The 20501-nt window shown below is 43.8% G+C and overlaps 1 protein-coding gene across 1 annotated transcript in view; it reads right to left on the bottom strand.

The window, feature by feature from the left end:
• LOC126251711 (protein yellow-like) overlaps positions 1-18555 on the bottom strand; it is a 119411-nt gene extending 100856 nt beyond the window's left edge. The window contains exon 1 of the mRNA XM_049952305.1: positions 18431-18555. Within this exon, the coding sequence (XP_049808262.1) occupies positions 18431-18503 (73 nt within the window). The 5' untranslated portion in view covers positions 18504-18555. The remainder of the gene's footprint in view (positions 1-18430) is intronic.
• Positions 18556-20501: the final 1946 nt, after the last annotated feature.

The following is a 20501-nucleotide window of genomic DNA, read 5'->3' as shown; positions in this document are numbered from 1 at the left end:
GGCTTGCCATGCCATTTCCACCTGGCGCCTCAGATGGACCAGCGTTCGTGCTGGACGTGCAGACCGCGTGAGACGACGCTTCATCCAGTCCCAAACATGCTCAATGGGGGACAGATCCGGAGATCTTGCTGGCCAGGGTAGTTGACTTACACCTTCTAGAGCACGTTGGGTGGCACGGGATACATGCGGACGTGCATTGTCCTGTTGGAACAGCAAATTCCCTTGCCGTTCTAGGAATGGTAGAACGATGGGTTCGATGACGGTTTGGATGTATTATGCACTATTCAGTGTCCCCTCGACGATCACCAGTGGTGTACGGCCAGTGTAGGAGATCGCTCCCCACACCATGATGCCGTGTGTTGGCCCTGTGTGCCTCGGTCGTATGCAGTCCTGATTGTGGCGCTCACCTGCACGGCGCCAAACACGCATACGACCATCATTGGCACCAAGGCAGAAGCGACTCTCATCGCTGAAGACGATACGTCTCCATTCGTCCCTCCATTGACGCCTGTCGCGACACCACTGGAGGCGGGCTGCACGATGTTGGGGCGTGAGCGGAAGACGGCCTAACGGTGTGCGGGACCGTAGCCCAGCTTCATGGAGACGGTTGCGAATGGTCCTCGCCGATACCCCAGGAGCAACAGTGTCCCTAATTTGCTGGGAAGTGGCGGTGCGGTTCCCTACGGCACTGCGTAGGATCCTACGGTCTTGGCGTGCATCCGTGCGTCGCTGCGGTCCGGTCCCAGGTCGACGGGCACGTGCACCTTCCGCCGACCACTGGCGACAACATCGATGTACTGTGGAGACCTCACGCCCCACGTGTTGAGCAATTCGGCGGTACGTCCACCCGGCCTCCCGCATGCCCACTATACGCCCTCGCTCAAAGTCCGTCAACTGCACATACGGTTCACGTCCACGCTGTCGCGGCATGCTACCAGTGTTAAAGACTGCGATGGAGCTCGGTATGCCACGGCAAACTGGCTGACACTGACGGCGGCGGTGCACAAATGCTGCGCAGCTAGCGCCATTCGACGGCCAACACCGCGGTTCCTGGTGTGTCCGCTGTGCCGTGCGTGTGATCATTGCTTGTACAGCCCTCTCGCAGTGTCCGGAGCAAGTATGGTGGGTCTGACACACCGGTGTCAATGTGTTCTTTTTTCCATTTCCAGGAGTGTACATAGTAGAACGTTGCACGAGCGAAATAATAGTTGCGAGCGTCACATCTGCTAGTAGTCTGGCTGCTAGCAGCCATTAAGTTGAATAAAATGTGTCACCAAATGACCATCTCCGGAGGACGGACCCGTGTTTTGCTTACTGCCATATAATTAAGCCTATATTTTATTCATTATTGCGTTAATTAATGAACGCTGTGATCCATAAAAATTTGGCAGTACTGAAAATAAGAAAGTGATATTTTGTTTTCGATTATTTGGACAGAATTAAATTAGATATATTTTACACTGGTGAGTCAGTATTCTATAACCCCAGCCCAGCGCAAGATCGAACGCCACATAGTGGCGTTGCGACCATATGACATAGTAAAGTATACAGGTTTATATAAGCTCAGCGGAGACGAATGTGGAATCATTCTATCGACGATACTGGCCACAAATGGAGAATCCTCTGACATGGTTGACTTCGACAAGGTGCACCTTGCTATGGCACGTCGCCTCAAATCGAGCATCTTGAAAACTGCGTAGCTGAACAGCTGTCGAGTGATACTGTCGTGAGCATCTATGGAAAATCGATGAAGGATGATGAAGCCAGCAACTAGATGCATTAAGTCCACGCCTCGTCAACAGAACGTAGAGTTCGGAGATCTGCTCACTCTTTAAAAGAGGATAGGCAGCGATCTACGATGGATCTGACGATAGAGCACAGGTAACAGTGATTTCCTACGTTTTCAAAGCATATTGTTGAACATGACGACCACTACGTGTTCCCGTATTGACCCAAAGAGATCGTCGATTACGACTGGAGTGGCACAGGATCATCGAGACTTAATCGTGGATGAATGGAAACGTGTCGCCTGATTCGATCAATCACGTTGCTTGTTATACTACGTTAATGGTTCAAAAATGGTTCAAATGGCTCTGAGCACTATGGGACTCAACTGCTGTGGTCATAAGTCCCCTAGAACTTAGAACTACTTAAACCTAACTAACCTAAGGACAGCACACAACACCCAGCCATCACGAGGCAGAGAAAATCCCTGACCCCGCCAGGAATCGAACCCGGGAACCCGGGCGTGGGAAGCGAGAACGCTACCGCACGACCACGAGATGCGAGCATACCACGTTACTGGTCATACCAGATACGCAGTCGTACAGGAGATAGCTGCTCGGAATATGCGCCGCACTATGAACGCAAACCGGTGGAAGCGTGTTATGCTGTGGTAGACATTGACCTGGACTTCCATGGGACGAGGCATCGTAATCGAAGGACTGCATGGACATTATTGCGGACTAGCTGCTTCGCTTCATGCTTGATGCCTTCCCCGACGGTAACGACATCTTCCAGCGGGGTAAGTGCCCATATCACAAGGCCAGAGTCGTGTTGCAGTGGTCCGAGGAGCGTCATAGTGGACTTACGTTGATGCCTGGGCCACCAAACTCGCCTTATGTTAACTTGACGGAAATCATCTGGAACGCTATCAATGGTAACTGCATGGCCTGTGCATAGACGTCTGGAGCCACAAATCTGCGGAAACCTACCAAGAACTTCTCGAATCCATGTCACACAGCATCACTGCTGTATTGTGTCACAACACTCTATTGAGCAGTTGATCGCTATGTTTTAGGTGATCAACGTAACAATAAATTACACGTATAGCAGGACGTACGCAACTCAAACTTTGTCCGAACAGGCCTCGGAAGGCCCAACGGTACTGACTGACCGCAGTTTCACGCTCTGCCGAGAGGTGTAAGTGGCTGCGGATACCGAAGGGCATGAGATCTGCGCACTGCTACTTCTCAATCCAGTAGCTCCTCTATTGGCCTCACAAGGGCTGAATGCATCCCTATTACAACAGCGCTCGACAGACCCGGACGATTAGCCATCCAGACGCTGCCAAGTCCGACAGTGCTCAACTTGGATAATCTGATTGGAACCGGTTTTACCGCTGCGGCAAGGGCGTTGACACAGATGCAACAGTTATGAGAAAAACGGAAAGGATTAAGGTGTCTCCATGGAAAATACCGACTCAGTGGTATTTTTATGCCAAACATACCCATAAATTCACACACACGCACACACGAGGGAGAGAGACGGGGGAGAGAAAGAAAGAGAATGAGATCAGACTGTGGAGCATGTTCTTCGTTTATAACGGCATGTAAGCTTTTCTGCAAATTGATTTTCGGCAAACGAGTAAACATGTATTTCGTTACAGGATGGAAAATATTCCTTGAACCTCCCGTATACGGTCTGATGCATACCCAGTCAATTCAAATAATTTAGTGACGGGATTAATAAAAAAATAGAGAAATTTAAGATGGTGTTTTAATGTTTCAGGTAGTCTCTCCCAGGAAAGTTCTCCTTTAGAATGTTGTTCAACTCACACACATGTGAAATTCTACACTTTGTCGTATTGTGTTAGACTTGTATTGAAAACTCAAAAAGGAATTGTCCGCGTCTTGCATTTCAATCAAGTCGCGACAGACGTCCATGCGTTGTTTTTGGTCGGGATCCAGGTATGCGGTACAAACTTTGCACACACTGTTCTCTTCTTCAAAGTATTCCGAAGAACCTCTTGGACATTTGATTCAGAGATGTTCAGTTCGGTGCTCCATTGTGATTTGTGACATAACAACGCTGACACACTACGGCCGCACGTTCATGACGTATCACTGCCTGCTCTCAACTAACTGGTCGAATGCACATCTGTTGATTGCAGTTGTCATTTCAAGCTGACATCGCAATTACTATACTTTGGTGGCTTATACGCCAGGGATAAAATCTGTCTCGGGCCAGTGTCTGCTTAACAACTCAGGGATACTTTTTTGTGGTTGAAGACAGTATGTTCAGCTGGAAAAATATTTTGAAAAAATAGTATACGAAATTTTTCTTTGTTCTTAACTATTCTGGCGATCTGTTACAGCCTTTTTCACCAGAATAAAATACTCTGTTGTGAAATCTACATGAGATATATAAAATTTATTTTTGCTTCTGTTATTGTTCTGAACTGCACAGTACATCCTAAATTCAGTCTTATTTTTAACTACAAATAGCATGAGGACAAGCGTGTTTTATAAAGAATCGAACCACCACGTATCATATATTTGCACTGAAAGAAGCCATGTCAAAATATTGGGAATACAACAAATTCATGGCGATTGTGTCATGATCTTAAGAGCGACCATGGTAGTGCAAACCTAATAGTTTTGAAGTTTGGAATAACAAGGAATATTACCCTGGAAGCCTCGAAAGGGATAGTGAAATTGATGGAGAATACTCCATGACTTTTGGCATTGAAATGTGACTCACGCAAGAGGATGGATTATCACAACTCCAACATAATAATAAAAGAAGCACTGGATGCAGCAAGCGAAGCAGAAGAAGGAATTAACATCGAAATAAAAAGATTGTACCGCCCTTTGCAGATGATGTAACATTAACTGCTGAAAATCTAGATGACCTGAAAATACTTGCAAGGAAGCGGAGGAAGTTGGATTAGAGGTAAATGACGACAAAAAAATTCATGTGCTTAGAAATAAGGTACAAGACAAAACACTGCAATCCATGCAGATTGACGTGTTTCGAGAAGCAGAAGAGTTTAAATATCTGAGAGCAGTAATAACAGAAATTATGGCAAACAAGAAATAGAAACGAAGATCAAAGCGGCATCCAGAGCGTCATATTCATTCAACAAATTTCCGTCATTCAAATATTTTTCAAGAGGAGCCAAAGCAAGGACATGTGAAGCTATAATCACCTCAGTATTACTATACGGGGCGGAATTATGGAGAATAGATAAGCATACAGACAGAAAGACAGTGGCTTTTGAAAATAAAATCCTGTGGAAGATCTTTGGACCTATTTTTAAGGGAGGAGAATGGCGAAGAAGAAAGAACAGGGAGCTCAAAGAAACATATAATGAACCAAATCTTGTTGCGGAAGCCAAGATGAGGAGGCTAAGATGGGCCAGTCACGTCTATGGACGTGATGAGGGATCAAGACGCAAAGGACGAAACCTATGGGTAGAACAAAAATAAGATGGAAAGACTAGCGGTCAAGTTTCTTCATATACATTGAGGAAGGGAAGACGATGCCAAGGACAGAACGTTGACTAGGAGGTTACTTCATGAGATCAAAAACCGACTGCGGTTTGTAGGACCAGCAGAGTAAAAGCAAGTCGCGTTATAGAGTGTATGTATTGGGACATAAATGTAAGCACAGATCTATACCATAAATAATTTTTTGACCTTAACTGATCTGCACCAGAAGATTATGTCATAGGGCAGTTTTGAATAAAAGTTTGGCAAGTATGCTAGCGATTCCATCTGCAAGTCGACACAATGAGAAATATTACCAAGTGAAAAACTGAGTATGTTGACAGCGTCCTGAACGGATTCTTAGGACGGGGAGGGTGCAGGGCAGGGACAGGGCAGGGATCGGACGATGCAAACTCCGCCCACCTGGTAGCCAAGGAGGACGAGACAGTGCGGCAGGGGGGGGGGGGGGGGAAGCCGCGATACCGTCATGGCACTACACATGTGGTTACTGGTTTGGCTCCGGACGGGACGTCATGACATTCATTTCCTAATGGATACGGTACACTGGGATACTTTATTGTATGATCGCCACAGTTGGCAGCGGCTTGACACAAAACATCAGTGGGACAAAGTCGACCGACTTCTATTAATTTATGCCGATGCAGAGCTAGGGAGCACAGATTCAGAGCGTTGTGAACAAATAGTAGGTAGGACTGGGCTTTTAGATTAAATTATCCATATGCCTGGTTCCACCTAAGCTTATTATCCACCTAGACACCTACTTCTGGTACCTGTACGTCATATTGTTTTGTTTGGAACTGAATAACGTGAGTTTTTGTATGGTGAAGTATTGAATTATTTCGAATGACCAAGTTGTAAAACTGGTCGCATTTGGTGTAGTATTTGGGCATTTTATCAGTATATTAGTGTTATTAGTAAACATCACAGTTTTTACAACTTGCAAAGTCTTTGGTAAATTATTTATGTGGGTAAAGAAGAGGCGTATCTACAGCACCGAGCCCTGTGGACCTCCAGATTTACTGTTACCACACGCAGAATTTAGCCTTATTCCTGTGTTATCATTTATTAATTTGGTTCACTGTTTTCTACTGATACGACTCCTTCCATGCAAGGTGAATGTCTTCAGTGCTATATTGGTTTAGTTTCGTTAGTAGAATTTTATGATTCACATAATTGTTTAAAGCTTTGGCGGGCTTACAAAAAATGTGTCGTCACCACCACTTACAGATATTGGAGAAATAGATGAAAACACGCAAGAAATGCATGCTTGAACATAAATGTAGACGCTAGCCAAGTTTGCAGGTTGCACTGTTTTATTTGATCACGAACGGATGTTCTCAATATGTTGCATGTGTCAGTTGTGGTCAAAACTGCGTTCCGTGTAGTTGTGAGTGCATTATGTCGGAGCTAAGTGAATTCGAACGTGTGAAAATTGTTAGTGCTCGCATGTTGGGTGCTTCCGTAACCAAGATAGCTGAAATGTCTGGCGTTTCAAGAGGCAACTTATCGAAGATTTATACCACATACAAGGAAAGCGGCAAAGTTTCACTCGCTAAGTCATAACGTGGACGAAAGTGTGTGTTGAGTGATTTTGACGGAGGTCATTGAACAGGATTGTGACGAAAAATAAGAGGACGACAGCTGCAGAAGTCACTGCAGAACTGAATGTCGCACTCTCGAACCAGCACCAAAACAACACGAAGGGAGCTCCATAAGCAAGGAACTGTAGGGCGCGCTGGGATTCCAAAACCACTCATCTTTGATGCCAATTGCGTGCAATAGGAAAACCTTTGTGTCGAAGCCACAAGACCTGGGCTACAGAGCAGTGGGAAAAAGGCATTTGGTCGGACGAGACATATTTCATATATTTTCTAACTTCTGGCTGAGTTTGTATACTGCTTCTGCTGTCCAAAGCCTAGGGTGCGGACTGCTTGTTGCCAAGAGTGGAACTTGCCGGCGTTTTTGTGATGACTGGGACAGCTGTTTGGTGTTATTCTATGGGTCCCATGTTCACTCAGGAAGGTCGCAATTACTGCCAAGGATTGTGTGACTATTTTAGCTGGTCAGGTCCACCACGTGGTACAACATTTGTCCCCCACGGGTGACGCTGTGTTCCAAGACCACAGAGACGCTACGCACACAGCTCGTATGACCTAGGACTGGTTTCGTGAGCATAACGATGAACTGTCGCATCTCCCCTTGCCATCAAAGTCACCCCATCTCAATATTATTCAGTACGTGATCGCTATTCACCTCCACCATCATTACCTAAACTCGCCTCTATTTTACAGTTCAAGAAAATGGTTCAAATGGCTCTGAGCACTATGGGGCTCAACTGCTGAGGTCATAAGTCCCCTTGAACGTAGAACTACTTAAACCTAACTAACCTAAGGACATCACACACATCCATGCGCGAGGCAATATTCGAACCTGCGATCGTAGCGGTCGCGCGGTTCCAGACTGAAGCGCCTACAACCGCTCGGCCACTCCGGCCGGCTATTTTACAGTAAGAATGGTACAAGATCCTTTGAAATCCCTATAGGACCTATATTTATCTAATCCGAAACGACTGGAAGCTATTTTCAATCCCAACGGTTTTCTTACACCGAACAATCCGTGGTAATGTGTTGTGTTTTTCGTGTTTCCAAATTTTCGTCCATGCCCTGTTTAACGTCGTTTGGTTGGCCGCTGATCTGTTTCTTGGTTTCAAATTGGCAGTAACAGTTTGGAAATTTTGTTGGTATATAAACTTTTACAGATCTTTCAAGTATCTTTTTACATAATAATCTTACGACTAAAACAGCAAACTGTTTGAAGAAGTGACGACACTGTCGAATGAAAATCCACTGGAAACTAAAATTTTAAAAGCCGACGGTATTCAGCTTTTGTAGAAATTCCTTCATGTGCGTAATTTGGCAGATAGCTCTGCATTATATAGCCGTTTTCCCGAAAATGAAATAGTATTTCTGATGAAATCTACTAGAATATTGTCCGAAACACTCCATTAGCCGAAAGTGAATTATTCTGGTTGTGACAAAGCTAAACACCATTTACTTGAAATTTTTGAAATTTCCCTTTGTTGTGTGCTAGATGTTGTGATTATCTTCAACTATCCAAGATTATTTAACGATTTGTACATGCCATATGTCGGTATTCTCTTGGAATCACTGCCCCATAGGAAGGACGCAAATACTCGATGACATATTTAAAACCACGAGCTACGGTTAACATGTACAAAATATTCTAAGGTCTGTTATTTTACGTCTCCATCGAATTATCCCTCCATTTTGGACGAATCTGTTCGTGAGTTTCTGGCAGACTCTTACGCTAATATTTGTCTTATTGACTGACTGCTACTTGTCCAATTCATGCACAATCGTTCCTTATGCAACGATGGATGTGTTTGTATTCAAATTTATCTTCATCATTCTTTTAATTTCACGCGTATTTCATTTGTCAGTCAGATGAGTTGCAAACGGTGTCTAATTCATAATGCATAATATTCTTTAATCAGCTTTTAAACAAAATGTCCAGACACTCTGTGACCAAAATGGTACTGAAACAGAGGATGACAGACTAAAGGCCGAAATACTAGATGTCTTTTTCCAAAACTGTTTCACAGAGGAAGACTGCACTGTAGTTCCTTCTCTAGATTGTCGCACAGATGACAAAATGGTAGATATCGAAATAGACGATAGAGGAAAGGCCGCTGGACCTGATGGGATACCAGTTCGATTTTACACAGAGTACGCGAAGGAGCTTGCCCCCCTTCTTGCAGCGGTGTACCGTAGGTCTCTAGAAGAGCGTAGCGTTCCAAAGGATTATCCCCGTTTTCAAGAAGGGACGTCGAACAGAGGAAGTAAGAGCATATAGACTATCAGACCAATTGTGTGATTGGATTGAGGAGTTCCTAGATAACAGAACGCAGCATGCCATTCTCAGTGGAGAGAAGTCTTCCGAAGTAAGAGTGATTTCAGGTGTGCCGCAGGGGAGTGTCATAGGACCGTTGCTATTCACAATATACATTAATGATCTGGTGGATGACATCGGAAGTTCACTGAGGCTTTTTGCAGATGATGCTGTGGTGTATCGAGAGGTTGTAGCAATGGAAAATTGTACTGAAATGCAGGAAGATCTGCAGCGAATTGACGCATGGTGCAGGGAATGGCAATAGAATTTCAATGTAGACAAGTGTAATGTGCTGCGAATACATAGAGAGATAGATCCCTTATCATTTAGCTACAAAATAGCAGGTCAGCAACTGGAAGCAGTTAATTCCATAAATTGTCTGGGAGTACGCATTAGGAGTGATTTAAAATGGAATGACCATATAAAGTTGATCGTCGGTAAAGCAGATGCCAGACTGAGATTCATTGGAAGAATCCTAAGGAAATGCAATCCGAAAACAAAGGAAGTAGGTTACAGTACGCTTGTTCACCCACTGCTTGAATACTGCTCAGCATTGTGGGATCCGTACCAGATAGGGTTGATAGAAGAGATAGAGAAGATCCAACGGAGAGCAGCGCGCTTCGTTACAGGATCATTTAGTTATCGCGAAAGCGTTACGGAGATGATAGATAAACTCCAGTGGAAGACTCTGCAGGAGAGACGCTCAGTAGCTCGGTACGGGCTTTTGTTAAAGTTTCGAGAACATACCTTCACCGAAGTGTCAAGCAGTATATTGCTCCCTCCTACGTATATCTCGCGAAGAGACCATGAGGATAAAATCAGAGAGATTAGAGCCCACACAGAAGCATACCGACAATCTTTGTTTCCACGAACAATACGAGACTGGAATAGAAGGGAGAACCGATAGAGGTACTCAGGGTACCCTCCGCCACACACCGTCAGGTGGCTTGCGGAGTATGGATGTAGATGTAGATGTAATTAATAATATCAGATATAAAAACCATGGCGGGTAATATCCAGGGTCGGTTTCCAGGGAAAGAGGGCGAACGTGATAAATACTAGAGAAAGGGGTGAATGTAATACACGTAATGAAATCAGTCTGGATATCTTATACAAGAAAGCGCCATCGAGAAAGGATAAAACCAGACCATTGTCAGACCAGAGGTTCTGCATGCATCAGGAGCGCTGAGGTTGAGGAATGCGGCTGCCAACAGCTGATGCTCTGGAGCCGGGAGGCGGCCGCGCAGAGGATGGTATCGGCCAGTCGTTACAGCGCCGCTGTCTCTCAAGGACCCACACGCACGCACGTAAACTCATTAAGAACTTTGGGGTTCCTGGCGACACGAACGCTGCTTCCACGCGATGCCTCCAGATCGTATCTCAATTCACAGTCGTGTTCTGTTCGGCACGTTGTGCAAACAAGGCGCTTTCTGGGAGAAATCCGTCATATAACACTTCCGGCGTTTGTATCTCATAGTTATAGGAAGTCTGTAAGCACCTCTAAAGTAATGAAAAAAATGCCTCAGTGCATCTCTGAAGATTTGATTTATGTTACTCCGCAGACAATATTCATTCCAAATCAAAAGCAATAGACTTACTAAGCGCGCTGAACTATGATTTGCATTTAATTGACAAGAACATTAAGAACTGCATTAAGATGAGACAGTGAGAAATACAGCTTGCTACCGTCTTGTTTGGAAAAAATTAAACCAGATGTGTACAGTGGTTAACTTCGAGGTGCTGGAACTATGTTCCTTACGGTTCAACGAGAAAGCTTTGACTTACCGAGATGTAGAAGAACGAAAAAGGTTAGCAGATGATTACTTCCTTAAAAAAAAGACCTGGTACAGTGCGAGTAATTACGATAGTGCAAGTAATGATAAACTGAAATAACAGGAGAAACTGGAGAAAAATAAAGTACACCGAATCTGATTACCAAAGTTGTGCCACTGTGTTGCCACTGTGATCTTCAGCTCGAAGACTGATAAGACTGATTTGCCGGCCGGAGTGGCCGTGCGGTTCTAGGCGCTACAGTCTGGAGCCGAGCGACCGCTACGGTCGCAGGTTCGAATCCTGCCTCGGGCATGGATGTGTGTGATGTCCTTAGGTTAGTTAGGTTTAATTAGTTCTAAGTTCTAGGCGACTCATGACCTCAGAAGTTAAGTCGCATAGTGCTCAGAGCCATTTTTGTACCAAGACTGATTTGATGCAGCACTTCATTCTTCATTTCATTACTAACGCAACCTGTGTGCTCTTGACTCTGTTTAGTGTAATCAGGCCTTGATCTCTCTACAATTTTTCTCACCGTATTTCTTTCCATTACCAAATTAGATACTACTTTATGCATCACGACGCGTCCTATCAACAAGTTGTAACATAAAACTCTTTTCTTCCTAATTATCCTTAATTAGTTTCTCGATTTGTGATAGTATCTTTTAACACAGGTTAATACGGGTGAATGCTCATCAAGTCGCAATGAGTTTAGTGTATGATTAGTTTATTTATAATCTGTATTAATACAAAAAAGTCTAATTTTGAGTAGTAGTAGTTGTTGTTTAATATTTTTTTGAATGAATATAGCTGAATACATAGAGCTATTTCCGAAGTGACAGCGATTCGAGTTAGCTAAACTTGGCGAAACGTTGTTAAACATTACCGGTACCGAGAGCGACATTTATGGCAGAAGATTCGAAGTAGTTCCGCTGTTTGCAGTCACTACTCCATGGTCTGAATTGCCGCAAGGGATCTATCTTTCATAAATAGCTACAATAGTGCAAACAAGTGAGTAATTAAAGAAAGGCACATTTCTTTAAGTTTTTTCTCTGGCTTAATATTTCTAGGTTACTCACCTAAATCTTCAGGTTTTCCTATATTTTTATTGGTACTTAACACGACTTCAAGCTCTGTCTATAGGTATGTGTGAAGGACTGGCTAGTCGTTCTGTGCTTAGTACTCAACGCTGATATCCAACTGCTGTCTGGTCAAATTTGTTCGCAAGTATGACACAGGCACCGACTACGAGCAGTGAAAGACAGCAATATTAAAAGCAACATCCAAGCTGACAACGACTTTACTTCCTTGCACTTGCCTCAGTATATTAAAGACTCAGTTTCTAGCGTTACTGGATTTTTGGCGCATTTGAAATGGTGATGGTGGTTTTGTGTTTGGACATTTAACTAAGAAGCCTTCAGCGCCTGTGAGCTAATGGTGTAGATTAAGAATGAAGTTTCTCAATTGAGTCAGTAAAAACGCTAAAAGTTAACATAAAACGTATTCTGCAACTTTTCCCTTGATTCACGCTTGCTCCCGGAGCAATATTCTGTCACCTTGCTAATACCTCTCTTTCACATACACAAACTGTTACACACAATTAGAAGGTTAATTATGCCGCAAAAATATCACCAAATGACCACACAGGGAACAAATCTAAGTTAATATGTCAGATAATGACAATTGTGAGGGAAAGCGAATAATGGAAAGGAGACTAAAACTTAAGAGATAAGGAAGGATACCAGAAACTACACATAAATTTTGAAAAAAACATGTAACATGCATCCTATGGACACATTTCTAGACGATCTACAATGCATACCCTTAAACTGTCGCATGCTGGAATCGTAGCATCACAAGCCCTGCCATCCGGCTGGCCGAGAATAGAAAATTCAGTGTGCACTGCTCCACTCTAAGACCTCTGTCCATCGAGACACTCGAAAGAACAGCGATAATAAGCACCGTGTTTTTGAAAAATGGTGTTTTTTTGCCCTATCCGTCGATATATTCTCTCAATTGCACATAACAAGCCTCCTGAATGGCGTAGAAATAGAATGCAACGGGAATAAATTTATTCAAGCTTACTCCATCAGTTCGCTTATATCCCTGGATTCCCTTGCGGCTTTGTAACCTACAGCGTCGGGATTTTCTCCGATGTATTTGTAGGAACACCGGAACAACTACTAAGCTTTGAAGCGTTTTCTCCCATTTAAAATATTCGCCCTATGTCAAGTAATCAGAAATAATAGCTCGTACATTTCAAGTTCCGTCTACTCCACTGTCTTCAGGACTGGTTACAGATACGCATTGTAGACGGAACATTCATTGGGAAGGCATGTCTTGAAGAAAATGAGGAGCATTTGGGAGAATCAGCTTGTACAAAGCTATCGGCGTAACTAACTGTTGTCCCTCTAAAATATTGTAAAATGTTTACAAGAAGATTAATTTTAGAGAGTGGGGTTTTCCTTACTTCATTAAATTTGAAATGGAGCGGACCTACTCAGCAGATTGGGTTCCAACCTGTCCAGTCACACTAATGTGACCACCTGTTAAAAGTCTCAGTAATATAGGGACCGATGACCTCAGCAGTTTGGACCCATAGGAACTTACCACAAGGGAACTTACCGACAGGGATGCGGAGACATGCCGTCTCCAGTGCTGTGGCCATCATCACTAAGTTTCTCGGTTGAGGATCCATGGAACGAACAGCCCGATCGAGGCAGTCCAACAGATTCTCGACTGGATTTAAACTGTTTAGTTTGCTGACCAGGGGAGTACTGCAAACTCATTCTGAATCTGTTCGAGACACAGATGTGCACTGCGAGCTGTGTGACCTGTTGGACTGTCCTAATGGTAGACGCCAACGTGCTGAGGAAAAACAAACTGCATGTAGAGGTTGATGTGGTCTCCAAGGATAGATCCATACTTGTGTTGATCCATTGTCCCTTCCAGAATGACGAGATCACCCAGGGAATGGCACGGAAACATTCCACAGACCATAACACGCACCCTCCCACATGGACCCTTTCGACGATTGTTGTAGGGTGATTTGCTTTCAGATGTTTTACGTCGTGCGCGCCAACGGGCAAATGTCTGATGGGGCATAAAACGTGCTTCACCTGAAAAAGCCATATGTCGCGACGCAGTGGACGACTAGCTGCAGTATTGGCGTGCAAATTCCAGACTTCGCCGCCGATGAACAGCTGTGAGCGTGGGTGCATGAACCAGGCGCCCGCTGCGAAGTCCGTACGCAGTAACGCTCGCTGAACAGTCGTTAAGGAGACACTTGTGGTAGTCCTTGGTTCATCTGGGTGGTCAGTTGCTCAACATTTTCTTGTCCATTCGCTGGTACACAACTCCACAGCTGTCGTTCATCACTGTCGTCCATGGTCATAAGTGCATCGCTGTTGCCTCGGCGACGATTTTCGATAGCGCCGTTTTGCCATGCATGCTTTAACCACGGCGGTACGCGAACTGTTTACAGACTTGGCCGTTTCGGAAACGCTTCCACCCTTGGAAAGCCAGTGATCATTCCCTTTTGGACGTCAGATAAATCGGCCCGTTTCCCTATTATGACATCAACTGCACTGTTTCCCGCGACCCCCCCCCCCCACCCCCACCCCCACCCCCCCACCCCCCCACCCCCCACCCGACATGCTCCTTACATCTGCCACTGCTTGTGCTGCCACCTGCCATCTGTGAGTGATTATTTCACGTTGACGTCGAATTTAGGCGGTGGTCACTTCGATGTGATTGGACCATGTAGTATTTGCCTGGTCCTCGTCGAGCTCTGGAAGTCTGAACCTCTCTAGGCTGCATCGTCGTTATCAGTGGAAGGCAAGGTAGACGTTGCTTAGTATTGGTCGAACGAGAGTAATAAAGAAAGGTTCGTAAACTAGGAGAAATGTGCCTATAATTAGGTTGTCATCAAAGAACGTTGGCGCTTTATGGAAAGTGGCAACACGGAAACTTCTGCGAATAAGGTCGTACTATACGTTCTTGTAGCCAACGTAATTCACTCGTAGCGCACCGCTATTGAAATATTTGGATGAAATAGTAGAATCAAAGTTAAGATAGATTGTGACGAACGTCTTGTGGGAGTCAAGGATTCTCAAGCCTTTTTACTGAAGTAACTGAGGGCGAGAAAAGAATGTTTTGGTACGCTACGTGCGCTCCAGCTCACGTTGAACCGGTCTAAGCACGACAGTGCAATTTACTTGTATATTCCAAAAATCCGCGCGAGATACTGTGATTTTTCAGGGAGTCATATCTCTGCTCCTATTGATCACAGTGGTCAAGTGTTCAGACCATTTCTATACGTATCGGAAGAATTGACATACTGTAGCTATCCTACTGCACAGGATCAAAATTTAAACATAACACACTTCCCCCATCACAGGAAAATTAAGCAAATTGGTTGTTCTTCTGCAGTGGGTGTGGTCTAGGGTGGACCTTAGTCGGCTTGTAACAGCACAATTTGCTTATGGGTGGTTTCTGAGAAAACCCCGAAAAACCATGTTGTTTGGACACGAAAAGTACCAGTTGTGGGAATGGCCATTCGTATAATTGTTATTCGTAGGATATTGTCGAAATATTTATAATACGTTCTTAAGCTGATGTTCCTGGTGAACTTCTAAACTGTTTTCGATATCGTTATCCGTTACCGAGATCCAGAGGCTCATAGTTACTGTACTTACGAAGAAAACAGGCGTTTTCACACCGTGGGCCGCAGTTATCTAAATAACTAACTAACTAAATAACTAAATTGAGCAAATGGCTCAAGTTTTAACTGTACGTTCATTAGACATTAACTAGAATAGCCATTTTCCCATTTTAGAAAATCTGAAGAACCATTGATTTTGGGTACGAAAATTACCAGTAGTGAGGACAGCCACTTATATAATTTCTGTGAACGGCAAATCGTCGAAATTTTTACTATATCTACTTAAAACCAAACTCTTGGAGGACTTTGAAATATTTTTTTGATATCATTATCCGTTATCGAGATCCAGAAGTTCAAAGTAACCGTACTTCTGCACGTAAAATTTGCACATGGTACCCGGTCTGAGGAGTAAATGTAGTTTTAGCTGACGTAGTGAACACATGGCAGGAGTTCTAGGGTCATCGCAAGGGTTCTGAGGTCACCAAACTTTGTCCTTAGTCAGCATTTTTTCACCAATAAAACTTCGTAACGCGCCGTCCCTTTCAATGGGCACTTTATGCCTACGCAAATACGCCTAATAATGCAATGACAAAAAATGGACTAAAAGGGCTCTTAACATCTCTGAAAAAGAAGTAAAGCGACTGAAAAAGCTAATACAAAACTGGACATATTGCAAATTCAGTGAAATATTTCTAGTAAAACATTTAGCCTTGTAGGACACAAATCTTAAGCTGGGAGTTTCCAGTGAAGTCTAAACTATGAGGAAAGAACCCAGAAATAAAGTGTAAAGGAAACGATTTTGTGTAAACCTCATATTTATAGTTTATATATAAAGTATATAAATGGGTCGAGGTACATAAATAAATCGTGAAAACTATATTGACCTATACAATTCGTTTCATACAGGCAGCACACCCTGTTGTAACAGGAAAAAGAAGGGAAACAGTGGAAAAATGCTCATGTTTGAGCTCAAAAAAGAGAGAATATGTAACTCTTCAAAAGACTAAGAGGAAAGAGGGGCCCCAACTGCCTCAGTCGTCATTCCGCTTTTCTCAACAAAAATTTTGGCATGCGAATGTTTTCGCGGTTTTCGTGCTATATATTGTCTCAATCGTATTTAACATTAAACATTTTTACAAACTGATGACCAATTTCGGTATCGTAGCTACCATATTCAGGTCACACGTAGTGTTATAAATGCAGTAGCAATGTACAACACCGTTGCATCAGCCAGGACAATCTCATTTTAAAACCGTCAGGTAAAATCTATTACGTACCGCCACGCTATCTGTGACAGCAGCTGAAACAAAAATGTGTCTATCGAAACGCTAATGTAATTATTTACGCTACAATCAGTAACTGCAAATAGAGATTTGCCATGTAAGCTGCACTTGAAGTCAAAGGAATAATTGCGTAGACGCTTCATTGTATAAAAGTTTTTTAGAACGATGCACAGGCTCTATGTTTCAATTGCTGTCACTGATAGCATGGATGAATATAAAGGTTTTTACGACACAACGGTGTTACACTGATAGTTGCGTTTATAATACCACGTCTGATCTGAAGATGGTAGTTAAGCTACCGAAACTGGCCATTACTTAGTAAAAATTTTTAATGTTAAATGTGATTTAGATAACATATAGAAAATTTTTTATAGAAAGTTTTTAAAATTTTTATAATTCTTTTTATTTTGCTACCGTTCATACGTCTTGCAGATAATTTAGAATGGTTACACAGTCGAAACAACGTACTAGTTAACAACATAAAATAGGAGGACGTGCTGAAAAGTAGTGCCTCGGAATTTTTATGTCAGAACTCTTCAAGTTTTTTAAATAAAACAAACGTTATTAACATTCTACATCCTTAGCGTTCATGTCTACATGTTTGCAGCGCTCTGGGGATAGAAGACTCCGAACTGCAGCGTGGAAAATATCGATGTGTAACTTAACTATGCCGGTGTGTGACAAACAACGTACTACAATCAAGTTTCGAATGTGAAGAGTTCATCCACACTTGAAGGAACCTCTCCTTCAACATAACAATGCCAGACCACACACGAACGTTGCGACATCTGCAGCAATCCAACGCCTTGTGTTTCACTGTAATTTATCATACTCCATACAGTCCCCGAGTTAGCCCCATCTGATATTCATCTATTTCCAAAACCTAAGAACACCGTCGAGGACTTCACTTGGACAGTGAGGAAGCGGTGCAAACAGAGATGAGGCTGTGGCTCCGTCAATAATGCTAAACATTCTACAGTGACGATATGAACAAACTGGTCTCTCGTAGGCAGAAATGTGTGCTAGGGTAATAAATTTGTAGACATGATGAATAAATATGTGAAATGATAATTACGTTCGTTTTATTGAAAACGCTGTGAGAGTTTTGACACAAAAAATTTGGAGGCATTACTATTTAGCTCCCCGTCGTAATAGAATGGTTCAGTACTAAGAGTAACAGTTATTGTGGTAAACTGATGTCATTCAAGAAATTTATTGGACTTGAATTCGGGAGGAGGGGAGTTCAAACACGCGCCGGCCATCCTGATTTGGGTTTTCCGTGATTTCCCTAAATCGCTTCAGGTAAATGCCGGAATGGTTCCTTTGAAAGGGCACGGCCGACGTCCTCTCCCATCCTTCCCTAATCCGATGGGGCCAATGACTTCGCTGTTTGGTCCCCTCCCCCAAATCAACCAACTAACGAAAAAGTTTGTCATGGTCTGGAAAGAGTATGGAAAATAATAGAACTTCCACTGAAGCCCTTACTGGAGGTAAGCGGAAAAGCCACATCTCCGTGAGAGTCAAGAAGGATCACATGTGCTACCGGTACGGTAGAGAGTGAGGCACTCGCTTACCGTCGGAAACTGCGAAGATCCAGAAGAACATCAGCGCCACGGCGGCAGCCGTGGAGGTGGCGTGGCGCAGCATCCCGGGAGCGGTCGTGGGTCTGCGTGTGAGGGCGCGGGCTGCGGACTGCGGCGCCCGGCGGCGGCTCGCGTTAAATAGGCGGCCGGCGGGCAGCGACAGGCGTCCCGCGGGAAAGCGACGCCTTGCGAAACGGAGGGGGCGGTGGCTGCGGCAGCAGCGCGCCGTGTCCTGTGTGCTGTGCTGTGCTGCCGGCGAGGATCGCGGGCCGCAGCCGCCGGAAGTGGAAGTGGCCGGCCAATCACAGGTGCTGGACCGCAGGCTGTCAACACCTCATATGGAACAAATCATCTCTGCTATGTGGCAACGCATTCGTGTCTCAGTCCTAGTGAACACCTCCGAGCGATACAGGGAGAGGTGCCTAAAACGGGCAACCTGTAACACGGTGGGACCTCAAAAAGCAAGTTACACATTGTTATGGCAGAACAAGCAACCTGTATTGAATACTGCACCAAACTTCAAAGCGACACAGATATATCGCAGCATATCTCTCGCCTAAATTTAATACTGACCTTAAAACTGGTCTTTAAGGTTTGCTCAAATGAAATTACATGGTTCCAGATACTTTTTCAAGTCTCAGACATATATAATGTATGCAGCAGACTGAAGCGTAGAATGAAAATTTATACCAAGGGCGGGATTCGAATCCGGATCTCCCAATCACTAGGCAAATGCGCTAACCACTTCGCCACCCCGGCACACTGTCTCTGCACAGCAGCAAGGACTATCCTAACACGCCTCTCTCCTCACTCGTAATTCCTATTCACGCCTTAGCTCACTTTGCATTACCCCTTAACTCGAACAGCGTTGCAGAGACGTTCCAACTGTAGTGGAATAGCGACACAACATCGAACGATATGGGAGATCCTGCCTAAGACCAGGCATAGGTGCCTTAAGCAAATGAAAGTATATGGTTCCAGCGATCTTTTCAAGTAGCAGATGTCTGATATGTTTGTATTCAGAGTGAAGCGTTGACTGAAAATTTGTGCCAAGGTCAGAATACGAACTACACCACCCTTGCATAGTGCTTTTGCGCTACTGCCTAGCACGTCCGTCTTCTCAATCCACATTCCCATTTACGCCTCAGGTCACTTGGTATTCCTATTGCCTACTGAGCAGAAGATCTCGGTTCCAATCTCAACCTATTCACAAATTTTCATTCGACGCTTCATCCTTCATATATACATTCAAAGTTTGTGACTAAGAAAAAAGAAAATTTACGTAAAGCATTCATCTTTAGATAATTATCACGTCAAGTAGGCACACTTCAAAAGCAATGGAACTGAAAATAAATGTCAAACTGAGGCAGCTACTTTAGTTCACTTTTAATGCGTTTTACTGTCGCATTAAGGATTTTAATCGGGCCAATTTGCAATATTGTCTCCCGTCATTGCTTAGTGACATTTGAACGCGGAACTTATTTGAATTCTCAATATTGACGTATTAAAACAATTATAATTGAACTTCGTTTTGAGTGACGTCAGGTTCATGGTACAGTAACAGAAAATGTTTAACGATAGTGCATGACGGGCCCACGATCGTCTCACCCGCTAAAAAATCCAATTCCAACTTTCTACACGGCCGTTAATGGCAAACATATAGAATCGTCATTTCTGCGGGAACAAAATATATGATTTTCATAAATTAGCTTCACAAAACATAGTTTGCCAAGAATGCTGATTATTAGACAGAAAAGGTTTTTACAATGATGCTGCCACCTGGACTTTAATTCAAAACAAAGTTAAATTTGGCGTAGTAATTAAAGTCCAGGGAAAAGAAATAACACCTCTGGGGTGTGCCGATGACGTAATTCTGTCAGAGATAGCAAAGGACCTAGAAGAACAGCTGAATGGAATGGACAGTACCCTGAAAGGCCGGTACCAACAAAAGCAAAAGAAGGATAATGGAATGTAGGCGAAATAAAGCAGGCGATTATGAGTGACAAGACCTACACAAATCAGTAGATGAGTTATGTTGCCGTCCGCTGTGGCCGAGACGGTC

The sequence above is a fragment of the Schistocerca nitens genome, chromosome 4, assembly GCF_023898315.1.
Source record: "Schistocerca nitens isolate TAMUIC-IGC-003100 chromosome 4, iqSchNite1.1, whole genome shotgun sequence".
NCBI lineage: Eukaryota > Metazoa > Arthropoda > Insecta > Orthoptera > Acrididae > Schistocerca > Schistocerca nitens.
The sequence above is the reverse complement of the archived record's forward strand: the minus strand, read 5'-3'. Positions and strand labels throughout refer to the sequence as shown.